This window comes from Aulostomus chinensis, chromosome 9, assembly GCF_037954235.1.
Source record: "Aulostomus chinensis isolate RoL2024-O1b breed Wild chromosome 9, RoL_Achi_v1.0, whole genome shotgun sequence".
Taxonomy (NCBI): domain Eukaryota; kingdom Metazoa; phylum Chordata; class Actinopteri; order Syngnathiformes; family Aulostomidae; genus Aulostomus; species Aulostomus chinensis.
The window spans coordinates 9,553,681-9,579,718 of record NC_141328.1 but is presented as its reverse complement, the minus strand read 5'-3'; the positions used below and the strand labels follow the sequence as shown (position 1 = coordinate 9,579,718).

The 26,038-nt window shown below is 40.3% G+C and overlaps 1 protein-coding gene across 5 annotated transcripts in view; it reads left to right on the top strand.

Annotated features, from left to right (window-relative positions):
• The first annotated feature begins 1,847 nt into the window (after positions 1 to 1,847).
• iqsec1a (IQ motif and Sec7 domain ArfGEF 1a) overlaps positions 1,848 to 26,038 on the top strand; it is a 119,811-nt gene continuing 95,620 nt past the window's right edge. For all 5 annotated transcript variants that reach the window (XM_086213626.1, XM_086213627.1, XM_086213625.1 and 2 more), the window contains exon 1: positions 1,848 to 2,491. In XM_086213626.1, coding sequence (XP_086069752.1) covers positions 2,232 to 2,491 — 260 coding nt within the window. In that variant the 5' untranslated portion in view covers positions 1,848 to 2,231. The remainder of the gene's footprint in view (positions 2,492 to 26,038) is intronic.

The following is a 26,038-nucleotide window of genomic DNA, read 5'->3' as shown; positions in this document are numbered from 1 at the left end:
TCGCAAGTCATGTAACTGCAGTCTTAAATGTTAAGGTGGTTAGTTGCTGGGGGGGGGGGGGGGCACAATTTCATGCACAAAGTAGTCATTGCCTCTATTTGCTCACTTTAACAGCATGAGTCTTTATGGGGACATGATTTGTTTTTGAGCACCTCTGTCAACAACGAACCTTTATAAACCTTTGATTAATGCAAATCATTGAATGTAGTAGTCACTGATTCACCTCTCCAGTCGACGTGTCGGATTTGATTAAAAGTGAAGGGTCAAATTGTGATTGTTGTGCAAAATATTGAACAATAATTACAAAAAAGTATCACGAGTCTACTTACTTGGTTAGCAAGAAAAATGATGAGATAACTGAGATTTCTGCAATCTGAATTTCGCAACACAAACATATGAAGTCAAACTAGCAAAAAAAAACAACAAAAACCCACAATTGTGCGGTGCTCTTTTCAAAAGAGCAATTTTTTACTAAATCAAATAAGTAGAAATAACAATTGAATCCTTTACTTAAATTAAATTATTTCTGCAACATTAGTGGAGTACTCTTCAAAATAATAATTGCATCTCCCCCCGTGGTTTTATAATTACACTGTCTGACATCTGCATTTTACTTTCAATTAAAAATGCAGCACTACACTCCAACTTTATGCATTCTGCACAGACAGTACAAGTCAAATTTGTTTTCGTTTGTATAACCTCTTTAAATATGCCATACAGATTTTGCAATCGTCTAATTATCAGTTGTCAAACAATTTTGAGGCCTATAAAATCTCCTTCTCAGGGTGGGACAGATGGGAATGAAATGGTCACCAATAAAGCCTGTTATATCACTGAGCACTGCTGCAGTTTGCTCTCATAGATCCTCTGGGATGTTGCAGCCTCCAGCCACACATACAGATGTGCTGCTGAACAGGTATTTTAAATTCTGGCATACTCTGGCTCCTATCTGTCCCTGTCACTTAATGAGAAGAAGGGATTCTGCCTCCTGTTGGCAACGCATAGAGGGGTGCCCAGACTCCTTCCCTGGGAGGGCCAAAACTGCAATGTAATGACAGGATGGGGACCAAAGGTAAACATACATTGCATTGTTAAAATATAAAATGGTAATAAGGTCCATTATTTTCTAATTAAATATTTTTGGAGCTTTTCCACTGTTGAATAAGAACTACAACTCATATGTTTCATTGAAAATAGTTGCTTCAGTTAGATTTCAGGAGAGTTTTTCAAATGCAGGTAACGCCAGTTTGAAATTATCACAACCAGGAGAAACAAATGTAAGGGAATGAGTGACTGACTTCAGCTATCCAGCGATATTAAATTATGGTAAAATTATTCATGATTTTGGTATCCTCCATATTTAAAAAGCCATATACCTCACACAAAAATAAAAAGTGATTTAAGGTTTGATTTTACGGAATACTTTTTAATGATGTTTCATTCTTTTTTTCCCTTTTTTTTTTTTTAAAGCCCACTGTGGTTGCAGGCCCCAATTTGGGCAGCAAAGTCTGAGCGACTCAGCTAACCCAGATGGACTACAATGTAAGAAAAGTTATCAAAGTCTTCAGGTTGCAGTATCAGTTGTGTGTGTGTGTGTGTGTGTGTGTGTGTGTGTGTGTGTGTGTGTGTGTGTGTGTGTGTGAAAAAGACACACACACACACACACACACACACACACACACACACAGGATAGGATTCATGCATTGAATATTAAACATTGTAACCCCTAGCAGGACAGATATAGGAAAACGTGTATTCTGCTGTGCTCCTACAGCAGCTGCGCTCACTGCGACCTGCAGATTCATAAAACTTGAAAACTCCGCCTACTTGACAGCCAGCGTCTGTTTACGAAAAGTCACGGGAGCAGCATGGAGCAGCGACAAGCACCAAACTGAAAATGTCATAACAGCGGAAATAAGCGGAGACCCTACAGAGACAACCGCCATCCTCTCCATGTCTTATTTGCTTGATTTATATGTTTTGATGTCTCTTGACGTCGCAGCCTCCTACGTGAACAGGGGCTTCTAGTTGTGTGCTGTTGGACCAAAAAACGCGTGTATCGGGAGTATTTCTGAATCTCATTTAACAGCCATTCCGGTTAAAACAATGGCGAGGCGTAAAAGGCGCAACCTAGCCTTTGAATTACGCTTATAAAGCCAGCCTGGACCTTCGAAAACCGGCGTCCGCGCTACAACGGTGGATCACAGCGCCGGAAAGGCTGTTGGAGCGACATGGAAAGCCCGACAGAGAACCCTACCAGGGCTGCGGAATATTTAAAAGAGCTAAACAAAATCATCGAGACCCAGCAGGAGTTGCTGGAAAGGCAGAGGGGGAGAATAGAGGAGCTGGAGCAGCAAGTGTCCGACTTGTGCACGGAGAACGCCTGCCTGAAGGAGCGCTACCAGCGGCACCTGGCAACCTGCAGGCTGCTGCAGGGCAGCGAGAGCCTGGTCGCCCTAGGAGCCATCAAGGAGCATATCTCACAGGAAAAGTAAGGCAGCGTCCTCTGATATTGGTTTAATAACGCCAGATATCCTCCATACATCTTTAGCAAAGTTGAGTCGCTGTTTTTTTTTTTTTTTTTTGCTGACTGACCTCAACTAGTCCAGAGCCACTGCTACACAGTCATCCGCAGTTTCCTTTTTATGATGTTCGCTGATGGGAAATGGGCTCGTATGGTAAGAATCACATAATACGGGGCTGATTGGTCGTATCACAGCGCCATTGTGATTAATGATGGACAGTTCTGATTCCCAGCTTATACAATTTCAGTCCAGCTGTTTCATTTTGCTTTTTTCTTGTCAGCGTGTACCTATGACATATCTAGCAGACTGTTAGCACTGTAAATTATATATTGATACAATAAGCACAGGCCTACACATGGGAAAAGCAAGCAAACAAATCAAGTTAAAGGATCTGATGATTTCTGCTTTTCCATTTTGTGTAAATCGGAAAGGTAACTTCAGCTGGTTGAAGTCTGAATTGTGGCTATCCCTTTAAAGCTGTCAGTGGTCTTAAAAGTGGATTTCATGTGTGGGCACATGAGTCCAAGATACATGGAATGAAATTACTACAACCCCTGGGGGAAAAGGAGCTTTCTTAAGGTATATCTATTATGACAATAACAGGGCGCTTGGGGGGGGGGACTTCTATCAAAGTCTGTGTTAGTCTTCTGGAGAAATTCCTGAACAAGTCATCATTGGTCAAGATTACTAGAGGGGCACCTGGAGAGCATGGACCTGCATCAAGGTCCATGAATACAGGGAAATTTGAGAACTTCTTCATGTCTTAAACAAACCTCGAATTTGATGGGTTCTTTCTTTGCCTGTGCTCCACTCCTTCAGTTTTATCAAATCAGCCTGGTAGTTTTGACATAATCTAGCTGACGGATAGGCACAGATCTCCTTCAAAACTTTTTTTTTTTTTTATGCAGTTTTTACTGAGTGTTCAAAAGATTTGTCTTTAAAATTGAGTGGGCTCTTCCTTAGCAGATTCTACTCCTACCAAGTTTCCAGAAAGTCTTGGTAAGGAATTTTTTTTGCCTAATCTTGCTCACAACACACCAGCAACTCACAGCCGCTGGTTAAAACAGTCTAGCAGAGGTGACGAGAAGTTACGAGAGGGGCACCCAGAGGGTACGGAATTTGATGAATATGTCTGTCAGCCCCTCATTTTTAAGGGGTTTTTCCTCCATGCCTAATTCCTCTGCTAAATTTCATAAAAATTGATCAGGTTGTTTTTGTGAAATCTACTGACAGCAGACAAATAAACCAACAAGAGGCAAGTGAAAGCTTCAGACGTCTCTGGTAGAAGCTTCTAGAAGGGCTTCCAGAGAGTGGAGACCTCTGCCAAAGTCGATGTTAGAAAGTTTTTCCTGAGAATGTGATGAAAATATCCGGATCTGCAAGTAAATTTGACAGTTTCTTCCTCTTCATTGGTGCTGCACTCAAGTTTCATGAGAATCGGCCTCGTAGTTTCCGTGTAGTCCTGCTGAAGGAAGAACAAACAAACAGTGATGAAAACATGGACGATTTGATAGAGGTGAATGGGTTTTCGGATCTGATGTGTCTGGAGACCGTGGCTTAAGCTTCAGGCAGAGCAGAGCATGTAGAGTACATCGTCCGACACGCTGTCAGGATTTTTGCTTCATGTTTTGTGTTGAACTTCACACTCCGTTGACAATCCGTCTCCCAAATGCCTCAGACATGCAGACATTTAACTTTTGACAGTCGGCTGGATCATGTGATCACGCTTGACCTTTGTCTCCAGGGATGTGTTGGTGTCATGAGGATCAGTGGCAGCAAATCAATTCTAATGACTCACTCGATTCTAATATCCCAACTCATAATACCAGACACATGAGATTAAAAAATGCATTTTGACCTTTAATGCACATTGAATTTACATTTTATCATGGGACTGTAGAGTATTCTGTCTGATATTACTCAGCGTCTGAACAAACTCCACTTCTGGTAGACTGGCCTAGATGACAGTGAGGAGCCTGTGATTACATCAGTGATGAAATATGATGGATGTTAATAATGTAAAGTGTGGTTTATGGAGGCTATATGATTTTAAATGACATTAAAGTGCATTGAGTAGTTTAAAGATTACAGTGTTTTTAAACAAGACGAAAATCTGCAAAGGTCAGATTAGCATCGAGAAAATGGGATTCAAATAGTGTGTACTTGGAAATTAAACTGTCTAGCCATCCATTTTTGCCACTTACCAAGGTCATGGACACAGTGGTAACAGCAAGCCAGATGTTCTTTCCTGTTGTAGCTTTACTTTTGATTCTCAGGGATTCCCAGCCTGGGAGCCTTCTACTAATCTCTTCATTTCTCCAAAGAGACGTCTTAGCAGCTCCTGCAAGGCATGTGATAAACATGTATACCTTCTTGTGGCATCAGGATATAGCTTTAGGGTTGCCAGTGTCAGCAAAACACTTAAATTTGAACAGCTGGTCCACCTTAAAGGTCAGTCCCCCCCTTGAGCCATGGGCAAAGTTGCAGCTTGCTTTGGGGCGAACTAATCCTCTTGTTTTTAAGCAGGTGGTAGGCAAAACAAGGGAACTTGGCACAGGTCTTGAGGAGTTTTGGCTTTTATTTGCAGACAAACAGCTTAAACACAGACAGAAGGTGTCTTTGTTGTCGGGTTATCGATTTTAGACCACCTGACCAATAAAATAGCTTCATAAAGCTATTTTATTCCAGAAAAATATGGTGCTCTTGAAAAATGTAGTTAAACTACTTGTGTTGCTATAATGTTACTGGTAACCTCATACTCTCTCTCCCTCTCTCTCTCTCTCTCTCTCTCGACCACCCACTTGCCAACGCAGCAACACTGGCTTTAACTCTGCTGTCTCCATTCATGACTCTGCATGTTTGTTTCCACAAAATATATTGTGCCACACCTACACTTGCCACCATTTCCCATATCATCACCTTCTTAAAATAATCACCTAAGTCATTTTTCCTAAGTTTTTCAGAAAACACAAAAAACTGGAGAAAAAAACATCATAAGGATTTGTTTTAGGCAAAAAAAAAAAAAAATCCCAAAATGACAGGGGCAATTATTTTAAGAAGGTGACAATATGATGTTCTTCTTGTCCAGGAAAGTTACCTCCACATAACAACAATTCTCCGTATTTTCGGTTTGCTACAAATAGAACAATCGTTGACATCAACTTTGTCCTCTAGAGTCGGTTCCTGTGACATCTCTAGTGAGCACTAGCGTTTTGAACATGTTAGCAGGGTGATCTTAGCACTTATGCTGTATTTCAGTTGAACTACTATGTTGAAATTTCAGAGTTTCCAGTTGGGATATTAAGCAGGAACGTCCCTCTGAGGTTGGACTTCCTATTTGTAAACTACGAGTTACCTGATGAACCCTGAGATCACAGTTCACGATAGCTGCTCTGCAAAACATGACCGTCACACGGACACCTTGAAAATATATAATTTTTAGCATTTTCATGTCTATTTGTGTTGCATTAAATCAGTTGTGCACACTGTACTGTTCAAGTTGTTATGCTGTTTGTTTCTGCAAAGTAAAATATAGAATGTTATTATCGTCTGCAAGTGGCTTGGACGTATTGAAAGAAATCTTTTTTTTTTTTTTTTTACTTTTTCGTACTTCCCTTGTAACGTGGTCAACTCAACAACTGTAGAAAAGTCATTTCCTGTTCTGGACCTCAAGCTCCCAGGTCATTTGAATGCAAAATTTGTCGCACAAGTGCTACTTTGCCGTGCATTGTCTGTCTTTCTCCTAGACACGTCCGGCACTGTTCTGTGACTTTAAAGTTGTGCATGAACAGCATGCATGAGGGGAAACTTTTTTTTGACCATTTGGAGACATGAAGCTGCAGTTTTGTGTATGTATTTGGATTAGTGTGTACAGGATGTGTGGATTTGGATACCATAGTGTAGATGGGTACCATTCTGACTCTCATCTTCCTGTAAACGTTTGTTATTGCCTTTTTAATTTGAGGACATTCCCTAAAATACAATGTTTCTGATATTGCAAATAGTAGAAATTATACTTTCATTGTAGTACACAAAGCTGTGTTCTCTTCATCGGGTTAGGTTATGTCTAATATTTTGAAATTGTAACTGTTTCTCTGTGTGGATGTCCTTGAGTGGTGTAATCAGGTTATACCTTTAAATCCGAGACCTTAATTCCTGCTACTACCTCATGTGTGAGCTGCATACTTTATAAAAACCCTGATGGGAACTGCAGTCCAAATATGTGCACGTGATTGTGCACGTGCAGTCTTGAAGCCCATGGCATCCCAATCCTGCTGCAGCCAGGTATCCAAAGTTGCCAGCACCGGTTTCTGTCATTAAGTAGCTGATAGGATGGAAACAGTTCTCTTTGGCTGCTATCAACCAAACACAAGTAGATGGATTTTTCAAAGACTCCTGGGCCCCCAGTTTTCAGTGAAAGAGAACATGCAAACCTGGACAATTTGGCCTTTCAGTAGAGAAAATCATTTGCTTGTCATCCTAGAATTTCCATGAGTTGAAGGAGGAATACCATTCTCATGTATGCACCCATGTTGTGGGACACATCTATCCCAGCTTGATTCAAAGTATGAAAATTAGTTTATTTAGTCTGTTTTGAAGTGTGAATGAACTCAAGACCAAGCTCCTACTAGAACAAGGTCAAACCTAGTTGACTATGTAGCCACAAGAGTTGTCATTGTGTTAATAAAGTAATTTCCAGTTTTGTTAATACTCATCTGCAGTTTTCAAGTGGTCCCAGTAATAGAGGTGCTGTTGTCTGAGTATATGATTGTCACTTAAATGATTTACTACTCATTATAAGAGTAATAAGAGTCACAAAGTGTGTGTAATTTATTTACTCGTTCTTACTCACTGGACTACTTGATTGACTTTAGCAACAAAATGAGTGTGTTCATACTTGAATGCATAGCTTAATCTGGGGAGTTTTGGGCCAACAGCGTGCATTTCACCCGTGTTTATTGTTGCGATTAAATAATAAGGGGATGCAGTTTTTGGTAGGTTAAAAAAAAACAAACTAAAATACAACCTCTTCTGAGTCCGATAGATGTTATTCTGTGCTGTTTCCGTTGACATTTTCAATAAAACATACAAAAATAGAGATTCCACAACTCATGGACAGCCCACGCTATGCATTATGGGTCCGCATGTGGATCAATATCAATAGCAGTCAAAATAATCAGTTTAAAATTGTTCAAAATAGTTCAGCCCTATTCAATCAAATAAAATCCACACTATCACACCCTGCATGTGAAACGTCACATCGTCATGTCATTAAGTGGAATATAAACACAAGTAGATATTGACATTGAAACCCAATGTCTCTACACAAAAGATATACTTGAAATTGTTAAAAGTAATGTTGGCAAGCATGTTTTATGTTCATGTTTGGCAGAGATCATAATTTTGATATTGCAAGTTTCTACTTCTACTGAAGTTTCTACTTCTACTGAATTGAAATTCAGTACTTTTATGCTAAGCTAACTGTCTCCTTGTAGCTTCATATTTGCGAACAACTGTGAAAGTGGTGGTCTCACCCATTTAAATCTATGCCAGATATATGTGCTTATTTACCAAAATGTCCCAAAACTATTACTTGTAAACTATTGTCAGTCTGATTGTCTCTTCTACTACCTTAGCTTTTCCCAGAAGGCAGTGTTTGTAATTCTCTCTTTTTCCAACCTGTGCTGCTTGAAACTGAAGTGATATTTTTTCATATTCTTAGTAAATGGATCTGTTATTGATCTTTGAGGGACAATTGAAAGGACATAGTCAGTTTGAACTCAGGCCCATGTGCTGTTGCACACACGCGCACACACACACACACACACACACACACACACACACACGCACACACATTGCATACATATAAACTTGGGGAAGTGGAGGAGATGATGCAGCAACCCTAAACAGTTTTATTTTCAGCCCTAAGTGATCTCACCTTGCAACTATGCGGAATTTCTTTTGCTGCTGTACTATTTTTCCTCTGTTTTCTACCATTAATATTGTTGTTCAGTGCAGGCAGGTTGTCATGATGAGTTATGTAGTCTCATATTACATTTTTGCCAAATGCTCTACATTTCACACATCTGTTACTTTGAAGCTTTTATCCGTCTTCGCTCCCTTTTTCTTTTCAGCGTCTTTTCTTTGTCGGCTGATAGAAAATGTGTGCAAGCAGGAGCCGGATCATTTATTTGTGTTAGTCATCTTGAGTACAGTGTGTTTTATGTTCACTATATGAATAGCTGTCAGTTCTCAGCTGGCTCAAGATGTCAGTGATTCAAAGAAGGAGGGAAGGGGAGGCAGAAAATACAATCTCACAAAGTGGATCATATTCTGCTCCAAAACAAGTGAAAGATGAATAATTTCTTCTACTGAATGACAGATTAGATAGTGCCCCGCTATTTTAGGTTGGCTGGAAATGGAAGGCCTTTCCCTTTCTATGTTGTTTGTAAGATTTTTCCCTTCCAACCTCTTTTAAAAACAAAGTGCAGAGAGGCAGGAAATGTGATGCACTACCGATAGCGAAACCTGTGGTGCCAAGTTAACAGATTTCTCTGTGGGGTTTGTTGTCAGTCAGGAGGTCTGACTGCTACACAGATTTTGGAAATGTGTTAGAGCTGGGCAATTAAAACTAAATTAAAGAAAAAGAAGATATTTACAGTTCATTTCAGTTTATATCAATAACTATGAATGTTTTTCAAGAGATTATTGTAGTATAACAATAGAGGAAAAAATTCAATTGAACTATTTCATTTATTATTAATAATTATCACGCACTTTTAATTTTCTCACTTCCTAAGCATAGATTTGTATATAGATATTTGTGTATGTATGTATATATATATGTGTATATATATGTATATGTGTATATGTGTATATATATATATAACAGTTTTAGGTGACTGTTTTTTTTTGGTTCGGTTTTATTGTTGTAGCCTAATTATCCAACATTTACGGCATTTGGAATATCAGTTATTCTTAAAGACATTTAATGTGGTTTGGGGACAGACATTTCAAGTAGAAATTCACTATTCAGTATTCATTGGGCACTGTTTTAGAATTCTTCAATTGCAGAGCTAATGAGCAGTGTGTGTGTGTGTGTGTGTGTGTGTGTGTGTGTGTGTGTGTGTGTGTGTGTGTGTGTGTGTGTGTGTGTGTGTGTGTGTGCCGCAAATACACGCATAACCTAAAATAACATTGGTTTCCCTGTGCAATCAAAGAGTTGCAGTACACATGCATATTGAACTTGGGGTTGTTTATTGAAAGCTCCAGTTTTTTACAATTCAGTTTGATACCCCTAATATGGGTGTTGTTTTTTTAATGCCTAATGGGTGTGTGTACGTGTGTGTGTCTGCCCTGCTGCATATTTATTTAAGTGACAATGACCCATCTGTGTTGCCTCAGCAGGTCAGTTTTGTCTGTGCAAAGTAAAAACTTTCAGTCCGCTTTCACAATTTATTTAGTTTCCTGGCTTCAAGTTTAAGTGGGTTTGTCAACAGAAAGTTGATGTTGCACTCCGGCAAAAAATTTGAAATCACACACCTATCAGGTTTCTTCTGTTCATGGCGCCTGAGTTGAGTGCTTTGTCAGCCCCAGTCCAACAGTTTTTTTATGCTGACCTGGTGCATTTGTATCTCCTAAAAGTCTTTGTAACACTCTTCTGCAGTTACTGGTATCCCTTGTGCTCGCTGTGGAATCAGATGTCTGGTAATGCCTTCACCCTCTTGTGTGTTCTAGTTAGCATTAACAATGTAAATGTGGCCAGGATATGAATGAAAACTTAGTTGTGATAAATGTATGTTTTTTGCATGCATTTAGTTGAAGATGGTGGTTTTATGATGAGCTGTTCTTTGGGGTTCGAAGTGGTTCATAGTTCCTGAAACAGCTTTCCTTTCTTACCTGTTTACTGGCAGATGCATTTGTCTTCACACGCTCAGCATCCACCCAGACTTGGATAGATAGTGTCAACAGTATTTCCCAGGCTTACGTGGTCACTTGATGGATGACTTCCTCATCCGCATACGAAGAGCTGATGTGTCATGTTTGACCTTGTTTAAAGTTGTAAGCCATGCTTGCATTGAAATTTAACTAAAAATTCATAGTTTATTAATTTTCAAAAAGGCAATGGGATATTTTTGTGGAAATATTAGGGGAAAACAAGGGGTGTATCATCTCTTATATACAGGAGTTACATTTGGGTGAGATATGTATGGCTGCTTACCAGTGGAGGGAATTAGCTGGCAAGTTCAGTATAATGTCAGAGAATAAGTGATCTTAAATGATCAAATATTTATAAATAACACGACAAATCATTGCTAAATTCAGCTCTCCCCCTGTAATGGAGCTAATATGATTGTTTCCATGTTGATGAACGAGGAGCAAAGCTCTCTCTTTGCTGACTCTGAGCCAGACACATCAGCCCAGGATGGGTTCCAAAACCAGGGACTTGGCTACAGTAAGATTTTCAGAAGGCACAACATACTGTATATCCATGTATTTCATATATTCTGGGGGAAAAAAATGAGCTGCTTCTAAACTGTTATAACTTTGAAGCTCAGTACATGCAGTTGAATATGTTTGGCTTATTACATTAGCGGCAGCAGCAGGGTTATATAAGCAGCAGGCTTTTTAATAGAGGATGCATTTGAAATGTGTGTTCTGAATAGTGATCTCATCATGTGATGTACTTTTATTTATGCCCAATTTGCAGCTGTTTAGAGGGGATTTAATTTCACTCAAACATCTGAATTAATTATTTTTTGAAAGGATCCTGATGTTGTTCCATGGTTTTAAAACATGTTTGCGTCCTAAATAAATTGAAACTGTAAATCTAAATGTTTTAAGTGCCTCTCCACTCAGAAAAAAGTTTAATGTGTTGAAATGAAATGAAATTTATAGAGTAATATTTTGTTTCATTACAACTACTTTAGAATATATTTTAGGGTTATGCATCTTGCGTAATGTGTGAACCACCAGTTTACTGAAAATAAACCCTTCTGCTGTTGTTCTTTTCTTTATCTGCAGTAACATCTCCGTGGAAAATATTGTGGGACATTGAAAAAGCAAAAAATATTGTCAAAAACCCAAAAGGACAAAAGAAACTCTCTGGGGAAACCCAATTTTTTTCAGAGAGCCTATAGTGACAGACAAGTTATGTATGCTCTAAACTTTCTGACCCTGTCATGTACTGTATATAAGGTGCCGGCGCATATGTTTTTTTAAAAATGTTTTTAAAGGTAATGAGAGATGAACAACCCTTACTTATGCATGTGTAACTAATTTGGAGGGTTTGGACACACCCCTAAATGCACATTTTAAATAAACTTGCTTTTTAATAGTCTTCATTTTTCAATATGTCGGAAGGGGAATGTCAGTTTTTGCATCTTACGTGGAAAAATGGTAGTTTACATGTCTGCAAAATGTTTGCGTGGAATGTTTAGATCTTCAAATGTTTTTTTATTGAAAGAGGGGTAGATGGGTGTCAATAAAATTTGGCACCTTTGTAGCTTGATCTGAAATCCCTTTAAAGCCATTTTGGAATGATTGTGTTATGCCAGTTTCTTGAAATCTCGAGTTGATTATTTTGTCATCTTTACATAACAAAGCCGGTTTTCTTTATCTGGTTAATGGCTTGTTACTGTAAGAAAATCAACAACAATTTTTTTGGGATCACAGGATAATTATGGAGATCACAAGTAGGAGTGATTTGTTGTTTGATTAAAGCAGATTTCAACCTTCAGAATCAGTGTGAACGCTGTCAGGGAGAACAGAAATAAATCAGGCTGGAGCAGCTGCTGGCTGAATCAGAGCAATGTGAGTTGGTCAAGCTCACATGTCCCGCTGCTGCTGATTTTCTGTCTACTGACATAAATGCAGCAAACAAAGTAAAAAAAAAAAAAATCAGATTTATGCTTTGATGAAGACTGCTTGTCAGTAGTGTTTTCTCTGACAGAAAAATGCTGGCAGGTCACTGAGGAGGGATGGAATGAATTGCTTTTATGGCCTGAGAAAAAACACATTTAGTTTCTATGGCAACAAATTGAAAAAAATCTATCGGCACTTTGCTTTTTATGATCTTTTTTTTTTATTAATATTTTTTTACCTTGTTTTTTTTTTCATTATGAGCACCAACCAGTGGATGCTTGCCCTCATTCTTTCTGGGAGATTAATAATGGTGACAGCCTGCTGTCACCACTGAGTCTGACAGCGGCAGAGTGATGGCAATAAGGCTGCATGAAACACATGTAAGTGCACCTACACAGTGACATCAACCAACGTTAACCTTACTCATGCACCGACTGAGCATGCATCATACATGTCTCAGGTAATAGCACATTATTTTAGAAAAGTTGGGGGGGGGGTTGTCCCTCTATGCTCTAACATGAAAGCGGTTTTCAGCTCTGTCACAGCCATTGTGAGCATGGAGCTGAGTGAATAACTACACTACACACAGACAATAAAGTAGTGCTGATATTGTTGGCCTGTCTCAAATACATCAAAGAATGAGAATGCGAAACACTGAGCAGCTCACTGACTGTTTCCGACATAAATCTGCTTAGTCAAGGCAGACGAGGCTCAGTTTAGTGCATCGGCAGCCCTGACTGATAGTTACGCCATTGCCTCTTGAGATCTTTGAGGATTCTACCACTCAGCAGGGTACAGTAAATCCCAAACTTCAGGACAGATTCCCACAAGTGTACTTCCAAAACCATTTCTACCACCCACCCCTGATCCCAGAGCTTGGCAGGACTAAACCTGACATCTGCACCAGTGAACTCGTTGTTGATTGATGCGCTCAAACCCAAACCTATAATTCCTCTGACTCAGTTGGGCTTCTGTTCAGACACAATTAACCTATTGCTAAGATCCAAAATCAGTACCACTTTCATTACATATGCATTATGTCAGTGTTTTTTTTTAACCCATAAAACAAATGCAAGTCATGATTACTAATTCTAGTGCCTTTCTTAACTGAGGATGTACAGGTATTGTGTAGAAGCTGTTGTTGGGTTGCATGCATTCATGGAGCAACGACCTTGGCTGCTTATTAGGGTGAGCATGTATGTGGAATTAGAGAGAAAATGAGTGAAAAAAACAACAAAAGGATTAAGAGAAGAAAGGACCTTGACTTTTCTCATGATAATGATTTATTAATCAAATTATTTCAAGATAGCAAAGCTTTTTTCCTGATTTAACAATAATAAAAAATAATACCATTATCATAAGAAAACCGCATCAATAAAACAACTGCAGTTATGGCTGCTCAGGGCTTCCGTATATAGATTCCTGGTTGTAGAGCGATAAAACAAATTAGATATTGCCCAGTGTTTCTCACAATGTTGCTCATAAAAAGTTTTTTTTTTTTAATCATTATGTGGTTTTTCATTATAATTTATGAAACTTGAAAGACATGAATCTCTCAAAATAGCATGAGCCTAGAATAAAGCCAAAGGAGCCAATCTATATATATTGAAATATTTAAGGTTCTTTTAGTTGTCGATTCTGAATTAGCTCCTTAAAGTCTCTTTGTGGTTTTATACTTACTTTCTTGATGGTTTCAGTCACTGTTTCTCTGATTCGTTACTGTAATTTGCTGCCTAAGAAATCCTGCAGATTGGCATTTTCATGCATTTTTGGGAGCCAGCTAACAGCTTCAGCATGTGTTTCGAAGCCCATGGCAGGAAAGGATAGCATGATGGAGAAGGCTGTCTCTTGTGTCTGGCGGCATCCACTCATTTACCCTGTGATCTGCTGAACAATCAGTGTGCCAAACTAAATTTACGAGCACATGAACTCCTCTCTCCAGAAAACCCCCTTCTAATGAAATACTCCTGCTAGATTAATGTCTGCGCTGGGATGATTTGCATTCAGACCTACCTATAAATCTTAAGCAATGGACAAAGACCATTTTCAACTTGCACTCAAACCAACCACAGACCTCCTCCATCTGAAATAGTCTGTCTGTCTTTGCATCTCAGTGTGGCTGCAGTCTTGCTGGAAGAAAGCCAGACTCAGCTGCTGACCTCGTCTTCCTCCAATCAAGCCCATTAAGTGAGAGTTAATGTGGGTTTGTGTCCTTTGATGTAGCTGGTTGTCACCCCCAAAAGTATAATGACGGTGTAAATGAGCGGTGTGAGCTCCATTTGAGTGTGCTGCTGCTAAAGGCCACACCAAGGGTAGTCAGATGTGAGACAGAACACCTCTATGTTAGGTTTCAGTTGCCAAGCTCATGACCACACCAGCTTGTTTATCTTTTAATGAGCAGGGGGAGCAAAGAAAAAGTTCCTTAATTCCTGTGGCATTTGATTACAGCTTGCAAATTACAAATGTGCAGGATAATGCGGCTTGAAGTTGGCGATGAACAAGAGCACACTCCTGTAACCGAAGTCTACTAAAAGATATGAGTGACTTGAACTGAAGCCCAAACCTGGTGTTAAGCCATAAAGATTCAGTTGATTCTTTACAGTTCATTTGATTTGCATTTAAATCAGGCTTAAGAATGCAAAAGTTGGAGTGAAGAGGTCTTGCAGGCTGAAGAAGCAAAAATTCACACAGGCACTTCTAAACTCTATTTCTTTATAATCTATCTCTTACACTTTTTAAAAATTTTGAACCCATCACCTAATCTTGCTCACTCTATTACCCCAGTTAACCACTCAAAGCTTCGAACAAGGGCTTGTTAAAGAAGAAGCCCCAAACTGTGGCCAAACATTTTGTCACATTATCTCTTATAGACATTTCGATAACATGTCCCACTTTTTTCTGTTAATTAGTCTGTCTGTAATGGAGAAGTGTTTTTATCTGATACTGCTCAAATGTGTATTTTTTCTTGTTAACTACAGGAATTAAAAGACACGACAATCACACTTTTTCCTTGAAGGGCCATATAAGAATATATATATATAAATTTGTTTTTCTTGGTTAAATCGTGCAATACAAATATCACATTCAGTGAAAAATGCAAATACGGCACAAAAGACATTTCCTTATATCCTTATATTCTTGATTTTTTTTTCTCTTTATTATATATAGTTTTTTACTGTGAAATGGAGCACTGCAATCCAACAATTTCCCACAAGGGATTAATAAAGGATTTTTGATTCTTCCAGTTTGGGAGTCACCGCCCCAAGCGCTCCTACTACCATGGGGCCCATGTCAGCCTTGACCTTCCACATCCGTTCTGGCTGTTGTTTTAACCCCTGATACTTTTGTTGGTATGTCCCTTTGGGACTTGGGTACTTCTAGTCTGTACTGGGTGCAGATGTTTCTGTGCACTATCCCTGCCACTTGGTGCACCTCTCCATGTACGCTTTTGTAGCTAGCATCTTACACCCCTGTACTATGTGTTGGACTGTCTCAGGAACATCCTTACACCGCCTGCATCTTGGGTCTGATCTGGTGTGTTAGTTCTCTGTAGCTCTTGTGCTGCCATGATGAGTGCTTCTGTGCTGTCTTCCTGTCCAGCATGATCCAGCCATTGGTAGGTCTTCTTGCTATCAGCCACCTCCTGCAGCTCCTGCAGGTCTTTTTAGTGTGATTAAGAGCAAAACTGCTTGAGACGTCTGTGGTGTAAGCTGGTTGTTTAATGTTTGCCTCAGTTTCACTTCAGCACCTGGCTGGTTTAGAATCCAGGGTAAGTGGTTCTTTTACTTTGCTAGCTTAAAAGATTGGCAATATAAAACTTCCCTAAAATGCTCTCTTTTTTAGTTTATGTGAATTAAAAAAAAGTATTTTTCTGTGATCAAGTCGAAAGCGGAACACTTGGAGGGGCCACAGGGCCAAAGTCCGCTTGCCTGCTCATTTTTTATTTCTTCACAGTTGAGCCAATTATCCAGCTGGCATCTGTCAAAAGCAGCTGATGCAGCAGCTAAATCGAAGGCAATTTGTAGTGTGGTACCTGTGGAGTGCTGTTTCAAAGACTGTCACTGGTTTTCTGCCAGGTGGAAGTGCAGTGTGTGTGTGTGTGTGTGTATGTGTGTGTGTGTGCGTGTATGTATATGTATGTGTGTTGGGGGATCACTGATGAGATGGAGGCTTTGTCAGCAGCAGACAAAGAGCTACTGGCATGTCTGTCATCTTTCACTGATGTCATACATGAGGGGACAACTAATATTTGGGTTGATGGAGATTAGCCTGATAAACAACACATATTAGTGGCACATCATCACCTCAGAGGTTCTGGTGCTGATTATTAGGGCCTGAGCCTGAAGGTACTTCAGGCGAAGACCCTATTATGTTTTTTATACATCTTGTTTAAATGCTTATTTGCATGTTTGCATGTGTTCCTTTAATTGAGAACAACATGCTGCTTTGCACTGAGGGTGATAAATCAAAATCTTGGCACATTTACTCTTTTAGCAAATGTTTTAAATCAACAATTCCACATGATATTTGGGTATTTGCTTCTTTTATTTGGAGAAATCATACAAACAAAAACATATTGTGCCATGTGGACATTTACACAAAATATGCTCAATATTTGGGGGTGAGAATATGGACACTGACATGCAGCCTCATAGAAAAGGGATGACATGAAGCATAGGAAGTCAGTGCTTCAACTAATTTTTATTGGTTAGGTTAGGTTAGGTTAGGTTACATTATGTTTGTCAGAAGGTTTAACAATATATTAGCACGACAAAAACTAGCTACCAAGTAAACTGCGGAATATATCATTTGATCACCTACTTGAATGAATAGAACCTAAATTAATGATAAAAAGACTTATTTTTGCTCACAGGAAATTCTCATCATTTACTAAAAACACTGTTATGTCAAGTGACATCAAATATTGTTTTAGAGCCCTGAAAAACTTCCTTCCTCCAAGGTAGATTGGCTTCTTTTTGCTCATGAATGAACTTCTAAGTCACGTTACATTGTTTTTAATGAGAATTTGCAAGATCACATAAGAATCTAACCCTGATTTGCTGCATAGCCCTCCCAGAACCTGGGCGGTAGAAACTGAATTGCGTAAAGTTGAGCAAGATATTGAAATAAATTTGAAATGGCAATATAGCCTAGAGCATCCAAATTGAGGGAGGTGCAATATTTGCTGAAGGCAAAACGTGTTATCAACATACCACTCTAAATGAGTATTGTGGAGCTGCAGAGATATCTTAGCATGCTTGATTGAAGAATATATAATGATTCCTACTGATATTGTGAATTATCTTCCCATATTAGCCGAATATGATCACAATTAGTTATTATTTCCATGTCGTTCAGCCTTAGTATTGTGTTTGGTATTAAATGCATCTGTTTGCTGGTGTGTGTGTGTGTGTGTGTGTGTGTGTGTGTGTGTGTGTGTTGTGTTGTGTAACATGGATTTAAGAGGAGATTGCAGGAGCTGATCTAAATCCAAGCAATATGTTGAGGAATGCAGCCAGAGTTAAAGAGAGATTTCCTTGTATCCAGCTTTCCCTGTTACATCAGGTGCTTTATGGAGTCGGAATAAGTCTTCTATCCGATTTCTCTGCATGAACAATTTCCCTCAAGAATCAGAGATATAAAAGTGTTGTGAGGATCACTACTTGAAGCATCTCTGAATTTTTTTTCCCCAAATATACATAAATTAAATTAAAATAAGGTATCACTCATAGGGATACCTCTCACAATACATCACTCCAGAGAATCATCACACAGGTTTGCAGCTCCCCTCGGCTTTACGGATTTAGAGAGTTTAAGCTTATTGTTTAGCTGTTGTGGTTCACTCTCACTCCTCTGCAGCAGTCAGTGAACTGACACAGTTAGAGACTAGCTGGTGAACAAAGTGGCTAACAGCTGAAGAGACAGGTATTTCACTCAGGAGTTGATAGGGACCAAAAGGAGGGATGACTGTTTGCCAGGTGAACTGAAACGTGACTCAAAATGAATGATAATGTTGCTGAGGAGTTGTTGTTGTGTTTAACTTGCCCTGAGGTGGCCAAACAGTTTAACACTGAGAAAGAGAAAAGTAGGTTAATTTATTCCCATCAGGCATTGTGTGAAGAGCAGGTTTCAGTACAAAGTGCAGCGTCACAGATTTCACCTTGCGTGCTTTAGCTGATGCTGGAAAGTGGACAAAGATGAAATGTCCTCCAAAGGCTCATGAATAAAGTGTCTCCACAACAATACTGATGAGGGATGATCGATCTGAAAAGGTCCAGTTCATCTTGCACTTTGGCATTTGTCTAAATAATGTTTTGACCGTGTCAGTGGAGGGGGATGATGAGGAATGAAAGTATATGGTTGAAGCAGGTGCTTGTTTTAAGTGTTTTTTTTTTTGTTTTTTTTGGCACAACAAATATTAATGCGGGTACCTGTGGATTTCTTTTGGACTGGCAACTTTTCTCAAGGCAGGGGCCAACAGACAAGGAGGCCAGTAACTCCAGAGACATGCATAATTTGATCACACCATACAAAAGCAAACCCCCTACAGAGGACTTGACTGACTCATTAGATCTGCTTAGCCGGACACATTTCTGCCTGTAATTAAGTGCTGATTAATACAAATCATTTAAGTCTTTGTAATATAGACTGCAGAAATATGTGCTGCACCAAGAAGTCTCAAACATGATGAATGTACTTCATTTACGCACTGGACTGAGACATATAGTCAAGGCACACATGCATGAAGCTCATCAGAAAGGCAAAATGTACTGCACATGAAACATTTAAACACCTTATCGTAACTATTCTTTTTTTTTTGAGAAAGTGAATATTACAAAATACAGACAATAAATATGAAATTAAAGCTGCAAGCAGCGTTGTCACGGACCTTCTCTTCCTCGCGCCCGCCGGGGTGCAGTGGTCCAGCACAGCGGTCAAATTTGCTATATAATGAAGTTCATGCTTTGTGCTGTTTACTTCCAAAATGACCTCCATTCAACACACACACATTGTATAGAGGACAAATCTTAAATGGCAAGACTTGGACAAATTTTGTATTTGAATTCAGAAAGTACTGTAAGAAAAAGGAGTTGTCAGAAATCCAGTGATACAGGTAGGAAAGTGTTCAGACTTGTAGTTGGTAAGTTAGAAGCCTTGGTTTGATACAAGCTGTGTGTGTAGAGGTGACAGCTGCGCATTGACCCACCTGTCCATCATCCTCTGTCCTACATGTTACCTGTGAGTTTGATCAGGTTCTTCGAGTGAACTTGTTGAATATCCTTATCAGTCCCATGACAGTGGCCAAATACAGCAGTCAAAGAGGAGAGAGAGAGAGAGAGACGGAGACGGAGAGAGACAGAGAGGGAGGGGTTGAAAGGAGAGACAAACCAGCAAAAACATATATGTACACTTAGAAGAGACCAACAGCTTTAAGGTGACAGACGGAGACGAACAACAATAACAAAGTGCTGTGGCACATGATTACGTCACCCAGCACAAGTGCAACTTGAGAACATAATTCATTAACAACGCAGACGACAGCAAGCAAACCACTGTGGCAAACTGCAGTAACTACAGTGCGTGACAGTGAAATAAGTTAATAAATCTAAAATGTGCACGTTAAGTCATGCACACAATAACTAAGCAGTAATGGCTAATATTTCCACAATGCTACAGAAACAAATGGAAAGACAGAATAGACCAAGTGGAGTGGGACAGACTCTAGACTAAAAAAAGACAACCATAATGCCAGGCAGCCTACACAACATAAACAATACAAGTTAATTTTTTCCTGAAACACAACATCCACTGAACAAAAATAAAAATGCTGCACTTGTTTTTGCTCCTGTTTTTCATGAGCTGAAGTCAGAGATCTCAAACATTTTTCATACAGACAAAAGGTACATTTCTGTCAAATGTTCACAAACCTGTCTAAATGTGTGTTCGTGAGCACTTTTCCTTTGCAGAGATACTCCATCCCACCTCATGGGTGTGGCATATCAAGATTTTGAGTAGACAGCATGAATATTGCACAGGTGTGCCTTAGTCAAGTCAAAGGAATTGTATTTGTGTAGAGGCAAATCACCAAAAAAATGTTGTCATGACTCTGTACAAGTAGAGTAGGTGTAGTATCACACTCCAATGAATTTACACTCAGCAATCCATGAACAAGCACATCCTGCAACAGTGGCGACAAAAACCTGCCTTTTAACAAGCAGGAACGTGGAGCAGATCCAGGCTCACTGGGGCCTTCTGCTTTGACAGGTTGGTGGGAAAGAGAGCAGGAGAGTGGAGTAGAGACAAAGAGAGATAATGGAGGAAGATGGAAATACAAAAGGAAAGAGAAGGACAGAGATCAAGAGGGAGAGAAAGGGAAGAGACTAATGGACAGATGGGGACGTGAGCATGTGGCGCTACGGTTGGTGGCTTGAGCCTCTTCAGGTCTGAAGCGTCCTCCAGCAGCACCCAGGATCTGGGATGTGGGGAGCCCCAAGGCTCCGGACAAGAAGATGAGTTATTAACAGATATGAGTATGATTTATGTATAATACATACAGAAGGACAGAGAGGAGAGGAGGAGACAGAAGCCCAGTGCACCATGGGACATTCCCCGGCAGTCTAATCCTATAGCAGCATATCTAAGGGGTAGCCTAAGCAAGACCCAACTACAGTATAAGCCTGATCAAAAAGGAAGGTCTGAAGTCTACTTTTAAACATAGAGAGGGTGTCTGTATCCCGGACAGAAACTTGGAGACAGTTCCACAGGAGGGGAACCTGAAAGCTGAAGGCTCTGGCTCTCATTCTACTTTTAGAATAGTAGGAACCACAAGCAACCCTGCAAATTAGCATAGGGGAGCAAAGGGTTCTACTTGGATAGTAGGGGACTATGAGCTCTGTCAAAGAGGAAGGTGCCTGATTGTTGAGGACTCCATAAGTTTGAAGGAGAATTTTGAATTCTATTCTGAATTTGACAGGGAGCCAATGCAGAAAAGCCAGTATAGGAGAGACATGGTCTGTTCTACCAACACGCAGGCGGCGGCGTTTTGGACCAGGTAGAGAGTCTTTAGGGACTTATTGGTGCAGCCTGAAAGGAGGGAATTGCAGTAATCCAGCCTGGAAGTGACAAAAGCATGGACTAGTTTTTCTGCATCTTTTTGGGACAGGATGTTTCTGATTTTAGTGATGTTATGTTGGTAAATCGAGTGAGTGAGTGTTAATGTGACTAGGAAGAGTGGATTCATTTTGAGTAAGAGACTTATCACGCAGCCGGGTTTCAGTGAGACAGAGCAAGTCGATGCAATTGTTAGATACAGTATTACGTTATTTACTAAAACAGCTTTGGAATCTAACACCTGGCATATAATAATCCACATCAAATTTTCATATTCTTCTGAATAGAGCTGGGTATCACCACTGACCTCCCGATACGATTTCGATACACTAGGTCCCAAGTCGATACCATTTCCGATATGATTCGATACAATATACGATACGATATTTTAGTTACAATACCAATTTTGCTTTGGTAATGGAAGAGATTCTCAAAGGACTAATGCTGTAAATTCAATTGTGAAAGTAACCCTCTAACCTGCTGCATGATTAAATATTCATATTTACATTGAGAACTGACCATTAAACAATAGTTATACAACATCATGCACTTTTTATTTAAATATATGACCGTCATTCAAAGCAAAAGGGCAACTTAGACTTCCACAAACCGTCAGCAGCTCAGCAAGATGACTCGTGGTGTAGCAAGCTTCAATACAAACGTGGGACATGAGGGACCAGTTACTGTCAGTGTAATGAGAAGTGATTGTCAAGTAGGAATCCGTAGCTCTGCTTGTCCAGCTGTCGCAAGGGATGGCAACTCTCTCTGCTGATTTCATTGCATTTGCGACGTTGTTTTTAACATCTCTGTACATCTTTTAGATTGTGACTTGACTCAGTTGTTTCCGTGTCAGTAGCACATAGCGTGGTTCCAGTGTCTGGACGAGGTGTCTGAAGCCTACATTTTCTACCACACAGTATGGTCTGAGATCCTTGCAGATAAAAATTGCCAGAGCTGAAGTGATGTTCTCTGCACATGGAGGTGTGGATGGAAACTTCGTCCCAAATTCTTTCTCCAACAAGGGTTGTTGCAGTGACTTGTAGTTTCCTGGTTGCTGCGTGTACTCTTGGTGATGCCTAGTCAAATGGCTCCAGAGATTAGTTGTATTTCCGTTGTACTTAACCTGTACTTTGCACATTTTGCGCACAGCATTATTTTTGTCAAGTTGGGCGCAGTTTTCTTGCTTCTTAAAGCCAAAATGCTGCCAGACATCGGCTCTTAAATTTGCCGGAGATTAAAGTTGCGCTTCTGCCATCTTGTTGGTCTCTGATCGGAGGCACATGGCCTGGATCTCAGGAGATCTGATAATCTGACTGCAGTGACGCTGCACTAAGCACTAAATCACGCGAGACTAAAGGGGCAAACAAAAACAAAAAAATAAATGGGTAAAATCGAATGCATTGTAAAAGATCCATACTGGGATTTATGTATCGATAATCTTTCCTACAAATGTATATCGATAAAATATCGGTATATAGACATTTTTAACCCACCTCTACTTCTGAAGCAGTTCGGTGGTTGTGTGAAGTTTGATTATGTTTTTCTGGCTGACTCCTCTACTTGTAGAATTGGAGTGGATAAACTGTGATCAGAGACACACTGTCTCTATGGAGTTTGGGTGGGTAACTGCCCTAGAAGACGCGCAGATAAGTGTGTAAGCATCAGCTCTGCCTCCTGGTCTGAGCTCTGGGTGTTCCAGGTTTTGGTTGTGTCATAAACTGGGCCATATTTGTAGAAATTTCCATCAGCATTCATCCAATGTGGGATGAATGCCATCTCATCTTATCTGACCAGGTTCCCCCTAGAAACTTTGGCTAGCCACAATAAAGGCCACTCTGAAATGTGCATGTTTGTTTTATTGAGGGAGTCTGGGGGGTCAGAAAACCAGTCAATATCTGGTGTGACCACCATTTGCAGTGCAATACATGTCCTTCGCATTGAGTTGTTTAGGTTGTTGATTGTGGCCTGTGGAATGTTAGTCCACTCCTCTTCAATGACTGTGGGAAGTTGCTGGATATTGGCAGGAACTGGAACATGCTGTCATATATGCAGATCCAGAGTATACCAAACATGTTCAATGGATGACATGTCCGGTGAGTATGCTGACCATGCAAGAACTGGGATGTTTTCAGCTTCCAGGAATTGTGTAGAGATCCTTGCAACATGGGGCTGTGTATTATCATGCTGCAACATGAGGTGCTGGTCGTGGATGAATGGCACAACAACAGGCCTCAGGGTCTGGTCACAGTGTCTCTGTGCATTCAAAATGCCATCAATAAAATGCACCTGTGTTCTTTGTCCATAATGTACGCCTGCCCATTCCATAACCCCACCGCCACCCTGGGCCACCAGATCCACAACTTTGACATCAGCAAGCTGCTCACCCACACGATGCCACACACGCTGTCTGTCATCTGCCCTGAAGAGTGAAAACTGGGATTCATCCGTGAAGAGAACACCTCTCCAACATGCTAGATGCCATTAAGACGACGAACTGCAGTCGGGTGGAGACCCGTTGAGGATGACTAGCATGGAGATGAGCATCCCTGTTGTGGTTTCTAACAGATTTTGCAGAAATTCTTTGGTTATGCAAAGGAATTGTTGTATCAGTTGTCCGAGTGGCTGGTCTCTGACGATCTTGGAGGTTAGGGTGGCGGATGTGGAGGTCGTGGGCTGGTGTGGTAGAGCGTGGTCTGCAGTTGTGAGGTTGGTTGGATACAAATTGTATGAAATGCCTTTGGAGATGGCAAGTGGAAGTGAACATTCAATTCACAGGCAACAGCTGTGGTGGACATTCCTGCAGTCAGCATGCCAATTGAATGCTCCCTCAAATCTTGTGACATCTGTGCCTTTTATTGTGTCCAGCCTAAGGCACATCTGTGCAATTTTCATGCTCTGTAATCAGCATCTTGATTTGCCATACCTGTGAGGTGGGATGGATTATCTTGGCAAAGGAGAAGTGCTCACTAACACAGATTTAGACAGATTTGTGAACAACATTTGAGAGGGATGTGTCTTGTGTATATTGAAAATGTTGTCGATATTTGAGTTCAGCTCATGGGAAACGGAGGACAAAAACAAAAGTGTTGCGTTTATATAGTTCAGTGTGTAAGCACAAATAAGATGTCAACACTAATATTTGCACCTGCACACTGCGATGTAGCTGTTGAACTCAGTCAAAACAACCTAATCCTCGTCTAGTCCTCAAAAATGGCCTCCACATCTTCAAAGTCATCCAAAGCAAACAAGCTGTCCATATCATCTAACTGCCCCTGATCATCTTTCACAGTAAAACTACACAGAAGCCCTTCATGATCACCGAAGTAGGCAGGCAAGACTGCCAATTCCACATCACACTGTGTTGTTTTATCATAAAATGATCAATTAATGTCCCCTTTTCTACAGTCTCGTGTTACATGTTTTTGGCCCGTAAATTTAGAAAATGATAACCCTTTCAAAATGTTTTCATTGAAATCACCCATGACTAAAATTATGTTACTTCTTGGATATGACAAGTAACTTCCTCACATGATGTTTGTAGAAAGAATTTGCATAACATAGTGGACGATAAAGTACTGCCAGCAATATGTTGAATTTTTTACACAGGCACACCAAGCACTCCAGATTGAAATCAGGTTCCCGCAGAATGTCCTGATCCAAATGGTCTAAACTATACAAGCCAACTCCATCATGTTCTAGCTGCTGTAGTTTGGAGAATGTGCGGTCACTGCTGCTGTGACAAAGAGCCTGTGGATGAATATGAAAAGTGTCCAGCCACTAATTTGCACACTGTTTAATGAGGATTTTGCAGTGAGCCAGGTTTTTGTGACAGCAATACAGTTAGGCTGCAAATGCTGTGTGCAAAACACCAAGTCAGACAGGTGGTGACTTAAACTTTGGACATTCATGAAATACACAGAGAAACTTGCGTATTTATTGACGGCTTAGGCTGTTCAATCAAAAATGGAGGCTTGCCAGGGTTCTTACCCATCACCTTCTGCAAACACAGCTGCCTGACCTTGCAGAAGACAGCCATCTGTGTCTCATTGAGAGACCTAACTAAAGCTAACCCCTCACTTCTAGGCAGAATGTTCCTGTTCTTCTCCAAATGCTCTGCAACTTTTTGTTTGGCAGCTGCCAAATCTGGAACATTCTCCGTCGCATGTCCCAAATGCTCATCCTGCATCTCACCTTCCTTTTGCAGTCTGATTTCTTCTATACATTTGAGGCATTCCACTTTCCTGCTCAGGACACAGCTCCCCCAAACATCATCATCTACTTGGTTCTGCTCAGCAATCTCCTGAGCTCACTCCAAATCAGGACAAACAACCTCAAATGACGCTTTTAACGTGACTTGACAGAACCATCTTGAAACATCACCTCTCTGTCCTGATAAAATTGACTAAACATCTCAAAACCATCAGGTTTGAGGTCTGAGTCAACTCTATAATGGAGGTGTATCTGTAGCAGGGTCTGGTATTGGGCCTTGCAACTCTAAATCGAAATGCATGTAACTGACAGCAGCGAACTGAGAGCGT